Below are 11,007 nucleotides of genomic sequence, written 5' to 3' on the forward strand. Positions count from 1 at the left end.
CTCTCTGAAATGAGCTCGTCTTGTAAGGAAGTACTGCAAAGTGCCTGATTCACAACCGAGCACACAGTAGGAGCTTAGCGCATTTAAAGATTAAAAAAAAAAAGAATTATACTAAACGCGAAACCGAATATCCGTTTGCAGAAAACACAAATGGCACATGAGCTTGCCTTGTAAAATTAACAGATCTTGTCACGTACTCAGGTGTAGGTATTTGTGGCCACCCCGGGAGCTGACATATGCTCCTGCCCCGCCCCCCCCCCCCAATCCTGCAGTTTTGAGGCTAGATACTTCTTGAGCATCTGTATCTGCCTCAATATTCCCCTGGCTTTAATGGTAATAGCAAGAGGAATCACTGACCACACGAATGCTGGGCTGTGACAACGCCTTACAAAGAGGACAGAGCAAAGGCGGGGGAGGGGTGCGCAGATCAATTTTAGAGTCCAGTATGGAAACAGCATTGCTTTCTGCCGACGCAACAGCTCCCGGTCTCCCGGCCCGGCAAAACACCGCAGTCCCTCTCCTTTTATCGGGTGTGTTCAGTAAAGAATTTACCCAAGGGGGCGTGATTTGTAGGAATGAGAACATCATTCATTGTTGCAAGAAAAACCGAGAGCCTACTATGTGCATCGAACTAAGTACCTTATAAAAAACAAAGATACACAATCGATTGTCAGTTCATTCCCTGGAGCCAAAGACCCGAAATACAACCGTTTCCTAGGGTCAGATTAGGACACTAATGCTGAATAATCTTCCTGCGCCTCCCCCTGGACAGGAAATGAAATAGAAAATTGCTCATGGAAAGCGTTTAGCCCCAGCTTGAGACGCAGCAAACCATTCTCTGAAATAAGTAACCATTTTTATTAGTAGCAATGACAGCTAATTAAAATGGAGCGCTGGACGTGTATTTAATTCATTTTCTCTCCCCCAAAATTCGGGTAGTACTGATTACCCCCCCACACACACACACTTTAAGACGCAAGGAGGCGGAGACACGGAGAAATCCAAGGAACTACGAGTTTTACAGGTACTATGGTGAAGCCGTAAGGCGTTTTGTTCTCTCCTGTATCAGAGAACAAAATTCTTTCACAAGGCCCCGTAAATAGTAAATGCTGGATACGCATTTGTGTGATAAATGTTCCCCCAGCTTCTCCCAGTGGAATCATCTTATGTAACAACACAGATGAATAAGTTCATATTGGTACAATGCACACACCCTATTCACCTTGTAAGGTGCCATTAATAGAAGTGCTTGGAATTTTGCAAACTGACACGAGCTGCAACAATATGATTACTAATCTCGGCTAAAACGACGCTCTTCGCTTTGCGCACCTGACCACCGAACGCTGCAGCCGGACCACCGCCCCCCGACACGCCCCCCTCCCCCGCCACTCTCGCCTGCCACTGAGCACCTGCCACTGAGCAGAGGCGCAGGCGCCTAATGGGTTAACGACAAAGTGCGTTCTTGCGCGCTTGCGCGCTGCGTCGCTTAGTTCCGCCCCCACAGCGAGGTCATATGACCCGCCCAACCGGCGTCGACCTATAAAAGGTTGGGTGTTGACGTCAGCGTTCTCTTCCGCCGTCGTCGCCGCCATCCTCGGCGCGACTCGCCTCGCTCGGATCTGCTTGGGAGAATCCACCGCCATCCGCCACCATGGTGAGCAATTTCGTCAGATTGGTGCCTCAGGAGTGCGGTGGGCTCTCTGCTGGTTCGAGACTGCCCACCCTGAGGTCCCGGTGCCGCCTGGACGGGGAATAGACATGGCGGCGGCGGGGCTGGCGGGCTCAGAGCTGGGGAAGCGGCCGCCGCCATGTCTGTGGGCCCCTCTGTTCACTCGGCCCCTTCCTCGCTTCCGGAACCGCGGCCGCCTCACGGGACCCGGGGTCCCGCTAGAGCTGGGGGGAGGAGCGGGGGAGGGCGGTATGATGATGTGGCAGCCGCTGTAATGGCGAGCACGGCGGTGGGAGCAGGGTGTAGACAGGGAGGCGCCTTATGTAACTCGTGGGCCGTGAGTTTGAAATCGATTTTTGTTGGGGGCTGGGGGCGGTAGGAAAATGGATGGGGGGGAAAGCAAGGTCTGAAGAGGTTCTCCCCAAACGGCTCCTTCTGCTGTGCCACCTCGGCTTAAGTCCTTGTTCCTGTTGTTGCCTGAATTGTGAAAATGTGCTTTGAGGCTGGAGGTGCTGGCTTGTGTCCGGCTGCCCCGGCTCCGCGTTTGTCCAAAATGGCCTACTTAGAACCCTTGGGTGGGTGCTTGTCTCCTCTTCCAGGCAGGAGTGACCTTGGGTTTTAAAACGCTTTTAGTGGGGCAGTCAGCACCGTGGTAAGGCAAGGTGCTGGTGAGGCTCCATCCTTCCAGTAGCAGAGTCCTACTGCCTCTAGGGAAACCTGTTTTCAATCGCCGAGTCCTCTTCTCTGGCTTCCTTCTTGCTTGTCAATTCTGAATGACAGCTACAAGGAGACTCTTCAGAGAGTGACAGTTGTTTTTAAAGGGTGTATGCAGACACTGGCAGTGTGGGGGTATTGAAGCACCCTCCCCGGGACTAGCCCCCTCCTGGCCACAGGCCTGGCAGTCTATCGACCTAGTGTGACCTGGTGTTCCCTGCCAAACCCGGTTCCTGGAATCCCTGTCCAGTCTGAACCCCATCCCCCTTCACCCAGGTGAACTTCACGGTAGACCAGATCCGGGCCATCATGGACAAAAAGGCCAACATTCGCAACATGTCTGTCATCGCCCACGTGGACCATGGAAAGTCCACCTTGACCGACTCCCTGGTGTGCAAGGCTGGCATCATTGCCTCTGCCCGGGCCGGGGAGACCCGCTTCACCGACACCCGGAAGGATGAGCAGGAGCGTTGCATTACCATCAAATCAACGTGAGCGCTGCTGGTGCTCTCTGGGCGTGCTCTCTGGGCTTGGGCAGGGGTGGGAGCCTAGCTGCAGGCCCCAGGCAAGACATAGTGAGCATCAGGGTCTCTACCCAGCCTTTCCCTCTCTCTGGTTGAGTTTTCTCCAAGGTACAGTTGGGGTTGTCTGGAGACGATTTGGTTGTCACACTTGGGAGGAGAGGATGTCATTGGCATTTAGGGGTGCTCTTAGAGCTGTGTCTGGTGTGGGATGGGAACTTGGCCCCCAATGCCAACTGCATAAACACAAAGCAGAGTGACATGGCTATTGTTTCTTAAGTGGGTGACTTGTGAGCTCTGTATGTAGAGGTGTTCAGATTTCTTTAGGCTTGGGGTAGGGAGCAGGATGTGAACAGAGGGTGGTGACAGCAGTCTTGGCTTGACTCTGGCCAGGTCCTGGAGTTGCTCCTTGTTAGTACAGCCTCATAGTGTGGAGGGACCGGTCAGGTTCTGGGGAACCAGTATGAGGAGGTCCCCATCCTTAGGGACACGCATCCTGGCAGAGACGAAGGATGGGCTGGTTCCCTAGGCAGGCAGTCTGCAGCCTGTCTCAAGGAATGAGTAATACAAAGAGGGGAGGGGACAAGGTGGAGTGCTCTTAATCATGGCGCCTGCTCTTCACTGCTTCACCTTTGGCTTATGGTTGCTCCAGCCAGCCAGGGCTTTAGTCATGAGCAGGAGACCTGTGTGGCTTTTATGCCACTGACCTCTCCCTTGATTTGCAGTGCCATCTCCCTCTTCTATGAGCTTTCGGAGAACGATTTGAACTTCATCAAGCAGAGCAAGGATGGCTCTGGCTTCCTTATCAACCTTATCGACTCCCCTGGGCACGTAGACTTCTCCTCAGAGGTCACAGCTGCTCTCCGTGTCACCGACGGTGCTTTAGTAGTAGTGGACTGTGTGTCTGGTAAGCTGTGGGCTCCCATGTGAAGGCTCCCCCAACCTTCAATCATTGCTGCCTATGCGTGACAGATCCCCACGTGTCCCCAGGTGTATGTGTACAGACGGAGACGGTGCTGCGGCAGGCCATTGCCGAGCGCATCAAGCCTGTGCTGATGATGAACAAGATGGATCGGGCCCTGCTTGAGCTGCAGCTGGAGCCCGAGGAACTCTACCAGACCTTCCAGCGCATCGTGGAGAACGTCAATGTCATCATCTCCACCTACGGAGAGGGCGAGAGCGGCCCCATGGGCAACATCATGGTGCGCCCCTTGCTTTCAGGGAGTCCTCTTGTGGGATTTGGCTAGAGGCGTTGTGATTGGAGGCATGCTTTTTTCTAGGTGTGGTGGGGTGACAGGGGTGGGATGTTTTAGAACTAACTGGACCCAGCTCCTGGGCTTTCAGTGACTCTGCCTAGTGACCCCATTCTCAGTGCCTGTTTCCCTTTTGTTCTAGAGATAGGGGTCCTGGCAGGATGGGCTGGGCACCCTATATATGATGACTGAAATTTCTTCACTTTGACCTGATGTCTGTTGAAGAAACCTAGCATCTGAGCCTGGGTGCCCAGGGACTTAGCTGTGGATTCTACCCAGAGCCCACCCCCTGCTCATGCCTCTTTATTCCTCACTCTCCCAGATTGACCCAGTGCTCGGCACCGTGGGCTTTGGGTCTGGCCTCCATGGCTGGGCCTTCACCCTGAAACAGTTTGCAGAGATGTATGTGGCCAAGTTTGCTGCCAAGGGTGAGGGCCAGCTGGGGCCTGCTGAGCGGGCCAAGAAAGTGGAGGACATGATGAAGAAGCTTTGGGGAGACCGGTAAGCCCTGCACGCAGCACTGGTGGTGGGGTCTGGGTCTCTCTGGTGGGCAGGCAGGTGGAGATGGGGGATCGCTGTTTTTGACTGAATCTTCCCCAAGCGCATTCCCTGTGTTGCCCGTCTTGGTCATTGCAAAATCCCTAATCTGATGGGGCTGAACCCTTTGTTTCCCCAGGTACTTCGACCCAGCCAATGGCAAATTCAGTAAGTCTGCCACTAGCCCTGATGGGAAGAAGCTACCCAGGACTTTCTGCCAGCTCATCCTAGACCCCATCTTCAAGGTGAGAGTGACTCTGGAGCCATCCAGGCCGATGAATAGATGTGTGTCCTCTGTACTGTTAGATGGTGCGAGATCACCCCTGAAAAGGCCAGTCCGCTGACCTGTTGCTTCCTTGAGTGGGCAGGAGCAGCAGTCAGGGTAGCTGGTACCTGATCTGTTTCGACTGGTAGCTTAGACTTGCCTCCAGCTGCCTGAGAGGTGGAGGTAATGTAAGGTCCAGCAGGCAGGGGTCTCGTGAGGCTTGGCTTGCAACTTAAGGAGAAAGCACGGGCAGGCCTGCCCGGCCCAGTAGGCCTGCAGTCTTTATAGGTCAAAATTTGTAAGTTGGAGCAGGCTCTTTGCTCCCAAATGCCGTGCTCTGAGGTGTGCTGGTGTGTGTGGTGGGTCAGGCTCTTTGCATCATTACCAGCAAGCAGCCATGGGCTTTGTAGGTTTTCCAAATGGACTTGCTTGTTTGCTTGGTGCTGTAGGTGTTTGATGCGATCATGAATTTCAAGAAAGAGGAGACTGCGAAGCTGATTGAGAAACTGGACATCAAGTTGGACAGTGAAGATAAGGACAAAGAGGGCAAGCCACTGCTGAAGGTGAGCTGGCTGGAGACGGGTCCGTCTCCTCCAGCCTGGTTGGAGTTAAACTTATTTCTTTTTTTTTTTAATGTTTATTTTTAGTTAGACGTGGTAACGTTATTTTGTTTATTGGTGCTGAGGACCAAACCCAAGGCCTCGAACGTGCTCTACCGCTGAGCCACCACCCCAGCCTTAACTTGTCATTTCTGTGGGTGGTCAGCAGCCTGCTGGCCAAGAGATGTGGGCAGGAATGTGCCCTGCTAGCATGCTTTCCTAGAAGTGGCCATGTTTCGGAGAACCTGGTCCTTGATTGTTGGTTTCCTTGGGTCCCCAGTGAAAAGAAAGGTGACGTGATGGTCCTGGGGGTTCCTAGGCCACTTGTGAGCCTCCTTCCCTGCTGTCCTACAGGCTGTGATGCGCCGCTGGCTGCCGGCTGGGGATGCCCTGCTACAGATGATCACCATCCACCTGCCCTCCCCGGTGACAGCCCAGAAATACCGCTGCGAGCTGCTCTATGAGGGTCCCCCTGATGACGAGGCTGCTATGGGTAAGCAGGCGAAGCCAGGCCGGGGTGGGACTCCTGATTGTTGGCTGCCCTGCCTCAGGCCCAGGGTTTTGGAGGGCCGAGCTGCAAGAGAATAACTTCCTGTGGTGGTTTCTCTACTCAGGCATTAAAAGCTGTGACCCCAAAGGCCCTCTTATGATGTACATTTCCAAAATGGTGCCAACCTCCGACAAAGGTCGTTTCTACGCCTTTGGACGCGTCTTTTCAGGGCTGGTGTCCACCGGCCTGAAAGTCAGGATCATGGGGCCCAACTATACTCCTGGGAAGAAGGAGGACCTCTACTTGAAGCCCATCCAGAGGTGAGTGGTGGGGGTGGGCCTCAGTGCCCCAGGTGCAGCTCTGGAGCTGTGGCTTGTCCCTGCCCTGCCTGCAGCTGGTGGCTTAGGCTTGCTTGCATCTGCGCAAGGAGTGATAAGTTTGTGTGAGGTCAATTCATCGCCACCTTTTGTCATTACGACCCCACAAAGGCGAACAGAGGGATCCAAGGTCTCCAGAAAGCCACCAGCAAGGTACTTCCTCTGTTCGCCTGAACCCTAACTCAAAAATAGGACGAGATGTCCTGAGGAATCAGGTGGGTGACCAGTTTTGTCATCCCCAGAGAGCAGGTAGAGAGGTCTAAGATGGCACCACCAGTAGCTGATACTGCTCACTGGGCCCTACCAGCAACTGAGAGTTAGGGGAGAGAGAACCAAACCTCATTTCCGTTATCTGCTCAGGCCTGTCCTGTGCAAAGGCCTGGCCAATATTCCCAGTGCCTTTGTTCTTGCTTCCCTGTGCTCACGTTCAATGTGGCATGGGTGTGGCACCCCCAGGAGATTTGGAATTGCTGGTGATTCCTCCAAGTTATGTAGGAAATGCAGCCAGGGTTTGAGGGAGGCCCAGGCAGGAGAGCCTTACACTCTGTAGAGGACTGGGATCTAGCAGAACCAGATGTGGTGGCCGTGCCTGACATTTTCTGCTTCTCCCCAGAACAATCCTGATGATGGGCCGCTATGTGGAGCCCATTGAGGACGTGCCTTGCGGGAACATCGTGGGTCTGGTGGGTGTGGACCAGTTCCTGGTGAAGACTGGCACCATTACCACTTTTGAGCATGCCCACAACATGCGCGTGATGAAGTTCAGCGTCAGTCCTGTCGTGAGGGTGGCTGTGGAGGCCAAGAACCCAGCTGACTTGCCCAAGCTAGTGGAGGGGCTGAAGCGGCTGGCCAAGTCTGACCCCATGGTGCAGGTGGGCAAAGTCCCTTTCCAGTCACCTGGGAGCAGGTACCCCCACTGGGGTAGGGGTTGTTGGGTGACTTCTTAAAAGGAGAGACTGACGCCACCCCATGTCTTCTTGGTTGGTGGCTGCCCTCCAGGTTGCCAAAAAGGTCTCATAGCTGTGCACAGAGGTTCTTCAATTTTGCGGGCTGTTGCCTCCATCTGGCAACTCAGACTGCTCACGGCCTCGGTGGTCTTGCTTGCCCATGGGTGGTGGTCAGTAGGGGGTTGACCCTGTGCTTCCCACAGTGCATCATTGAGGAGTCTGGGGAGCACATCATTGCGGGGGCCGGGGAGCTGCACTTGGAGATCTGCCTTAAGGACCTGGAGGAGGACCACGCCTGCATACCCATCAAGGTGAGCTGAGGCAGCCCGTGTCCTGCTGTGCTGTGGGGAAGGGGCAGCCTGTGGAGCAGGCTTCTGCCCTTGGTGCTGAGCACTCGCTCTGCACTGGAACTGTGGCGGCGATGGCTCTGCTTGTCTTCTGCTGTTTCTGGTTGGGCTCCTTATACCTCTGCGCCTTTCTTCCTTGGCTGCCTTGAGCAGGGGCAGTTTGCTCTGCTTGCCTGTTGCTGGCTCCCTCAGCCTCCCTGGGAAGAGCTATTAGGGACACTTCTCCTTGGAAGGCCACCTCCAGGCAGCAGTTCAACTTCCAGACTCTTCTTGCAGAAATCTGATCCAGTGGTTTCGTACCGGGAGACAGTCAGCGAGGAGTCAAACGTGCTCTGCCTCTCCAAGTCCCCCAACAAGCACAATCGGCTGTACATGAAGGCGCGGCCCTTCCCTGATGGTCTGGCTGAGGACATTGACAAGGGGGAGGTGTCAGCCCGCCAGGAGCTCAAGCAGCGAGCCCGCTACCTGGCTGAGAAGTACGAGTGGGACGTGGCTGAGGCCCGCAAGATCTGGTGCTTTGGGCCTGATGGGACTGGCCCTAACATCCTCACGGACATCACCAAGGGTGTGCAGTACCTTAATGAGATCAAGGACAGTGTGGTGGCTGGCTTCCAGTGGGCCACCAAAGAGGTGAGCTGGATCCAGATGGCCTGGGAGGGGTCTCGCTGTGTCTCCTGGGTCTGGAGTTGGGCTGGGGACCTCTGGGATGCGGATCTTGGGGGTGAGGGGGCCTTTGCATGCTAGGTCAGCACAGGCAGGGCCTGCAGCTGTGTGGGTGAGGGGTGTGCACCTGCTGGGAGCTGGTGTGTGCCTGGTCTGAGGCCTCCCTCCCCATTCCCCAGGGTGCACTGTGCGAGGAGAACATGCGGGGTGTGCGCTTTGATGTGCACGATGTGACACTGCATGCGGATGCCATCCATCGTGGGGGCGGCCAGATCATCCCCACCGCCCGCCGCTGCCTCTATGCCAGTGTGCTGACTGCCCAGCCCCGCCTCATGGAGCCCATCTACCTTGTGGAGATCCAGGTGAGTGCACTGGCCTGCACTGGCCTCCTGCTGTCTTCCTGCCCCACGGAGCTGAATGCCTGTCTTTTCCTCGCAGTGTCCAGAGCAGGTGGTTGGTGGCATCTACGGTGTCCTGAACAGGAAGCGGGGCCATGTCTTTGAGGAATCCCAGGTGGCTGGTACCCCCATGTTCGTCGTCAAGGCCTACCTGCCTGTCAACGAATCCTTCGGTAAGTGTCCCTCGGGCCTATCTAGGCAGATGAAAGCCTGGCTTTCTGTGTGAGTGTGGGGAGGGGCCCTGGTGGGAGCTTTTTTGATCTGCTTTCTGCAAGTAGGTGGTCTGCCTGCACCCTGTGTGGCCCCCAGTCACTAGTTCGGAGTTTGTTTGAGGGCAGAAAGGCTATGGCATGTAGGTCAGTAGGATCTTGGAGATGGGCCAGGCGGGCTGCAAGCACTGTGGCTCAGGCTGGTTCTCTGCACCCAGGAAGAGCTGTTCCTTCTATATATTAGTGGCCTTTCAATCATTTTCATCATGGGTGGGGCTTAGTGTCTGACTTGCCCAGGAGTCTTCTACAGTCCTCTACAGTACTTCTCTACAGTCCCAGTGGTCATCACCCTAGGGAAAGCCTGGGTTCCCAGTGTCTCCCTGCTGTGGTGCTAGAGATAAAACCCAGGGCCTAGTACATGCAAGGGACCTGCTACCTCTTGAGCTCTCTCCGTCCCTCTCCCCACAGGCTTCACTGCTGACCTGAGGTCCAACACAGGTGGTCAGGCCTTCCCCCAGTGCGTGTTCGACCACTGGCAGATCCTGCCTGGAGACCCCTTTGACAACACCAGCCGTCCCAGCCAAGTGGTGGCGGAGACCCGAAAGCGCAAAGGCCTGAAGGAGGGCATCCCGGCCCTGGACAACTTCCTGGACAAATTGTAGGCGGCTCTTTCCAGCAGTGGTTTGCCACCCCTGGCGGGACTTGGCACAACACCCACACCCAGTTTGACCACAGCAACACGTCCTCGCATTCTCAAATGACACCTTGAGACTGTCCCCACACAGTGATGCCCTGCCTGAGGGGTTTCGGGGGCCCACTCCATGCCATCACTCAACAATAACACTTGATGCCGTTTCTCTCTATTTATTTCAGGAGTTCAGAGGCAGGGGAAATGCCCTTTCTGAAGGGACTACTTGGCTGGTGGGGTGGGGAGGTAGGGTGGGACACCCAATGCTTTTATTTCAGATCATCAGAGGGAAATTGAATTCAGATGTCCAAAAGTTTAAAATAAATGCATTAAGAAGTTTATTTGGGTATATGGCCCGAAGTGGATTTCCCTCAGAAAGGGGGAAGGAACGGTGGGTAGATAATTCCTAGAAGGCAGGAAGTCCTGTGCCGTGTCACCATGAGCACCTTCAGCTGTATTAGTGCCATTGGAATAATAAATTTGATAATGGTGGTGAAGTGTGCCATCCCTGTGACTTGGCTCTGCATCCTTCCTGGGGCATCTGCACAGGGGAAGGGTTAGGGTGGGTTAGTTCCAGTACAGCTTGTATAGCCTCCAGTGGGGCTTAGGTACCTGCTTGGGCTCTTAGAGAGCTGTCTGGTGCAACTTGTGCAGTGGTAAGAATTGCCTGCATCTGTTCACAGTGGCAGCCCTGGCTCTACATCTGCTGTACTGATGGTTAAGTCCTGAGGTGCAATGCGGAAGGGCTTCTGGGAGAAGGTGCCACTATGGCTGTGAGCTCAAGTAGGCCTGGGGATTAGTGCAGGAGGCCATCTTGGGCCAGAAAGTACTATTTGTACTTTCTGGGGGATAGGAATAAGTTGAGGTCAGAACTAAGGCAAAAGCGGGACTGGAGTTGTGGCTCAGGTAGAGCGCTCATGTGGCATGTGTGGGGCACTGGGTTCCATCCTCAGCACCACATGGAAAATAAAAAGATATTGTGTCCACCTATAACTAGAAAATAAATATCAAAATAAGGCAAAGGGGGTTGGAGAGCAGGGAGTGAGATGAGCTTGGGATTGTCAACAGAAGACTGGGCCTTGACACCTGGGGTGGTTTGTCATTGGCTTTGGTTTCAGACCTATGGAGGGTGGAATCTGCTCTGCCCTGACCTTGGTAGGATAAACACTAGGAACCAATTTTTCATTTATATAATTGGGGTAATGTATTTGTCTCCCAAGGTTGTCATTTGGTCACATTAAATTGGATCCTGTCAATGGCAATACTTGACAGTCCCTTATTTGCATTTTACTTATTTAAAATGTCAACATTTGGGGCTGGGGCTGTAACA

At 54.4% G+C, this 11,007-nt stretch overlaps 1 protein-coding gene and 1 non-coding gene across 2 annotated transcripts; both read left to right on the top strand.

The window, feature by feature from the left end:
- The first annotated feature begins 1,517 nt into the window (after positions 1 to 1,517).
- Positions 1,518 to 10,191, top strand: Eef2 (eukaryotic translation elongation factor 2). The gene is made up of 15 exons (XM_046444109.2): positions 1,518 to 1,654; positions 2,660 to 2,874; positions 3,630 to 3,811; positions 3,895 to 4,106; positions 4,480 to 4,658; positions 4,834 to 4,939; positions 5,409 to 5,522; positions 5,913 to 6,051; positions 6,173 to 6,368; positions 7,039 to 7,297; positions 7,576 to 7,683; positions 7,996 to 8,349; positions 8,562 to 8,744; positions 8,821 to 8,953; positions 9,458 to 10,191. The coding sequence occupies exons 1-15, from the start codon at positions 1,652 to 1,654 to the stop codon at positions 9,649 to 9,651; spliced, it is 2,577 nt and encodes an 858-aa protein (XP_046300065.1). The 5' UTR covers positions 1,518 to 1,651; the 3' UTR covers positions 9,652 to 10,191.
- LOC124092632 (small nucleolar RNA SNORD37) lies at positions 4,335 to 4,399 on the top strand. The gene has a single exon (XR_006851675.1). It is a non-coding gene; the product is annotated as a small nucleolar RNA SNORD37 (small nucleolar RNA).
- Positions 10,192 to 11,007: the final 816 nt, after the last annotated feature.

The sequence above is a fragment of the Marmota monax genome, unplaced genomic scaffold, assembly GCF_021218885.2.
Source record: "Marmota monax isolate L192 unplaced genomic scaffold, Marmota_monax_Labrador192_F-V1.1 WCK01_AAM20220418_F8-fsc00102, whole genome shotgun sequence".
Lineage (NCBI taxonomy): Eukaryota > Metazoa > Chordata > Mammalia > Rodentia > Sciuridae > Marmota > Marmota monax.

Excerpts from the sequence above, each read along its gene's own strand:
- Eef2 (XM_046444109.2), top strand. Across the intron at positions 5,523-5,912 it reads AGGGCAAGCCACTGCTGAAG|GCTGTGATGCGCCGCTGGCT; the intron begins GTGAGCTGGCTG and ends GCTGTCCTACAG. Across the intron at positions 7,298-7,575 it reads AGTCTGACCCCATGGTGCAG|TGCATCATTGAGGAGTCTGG; the intron begins GTGGGCAAAGTC and ends TGCTTCCCACAG.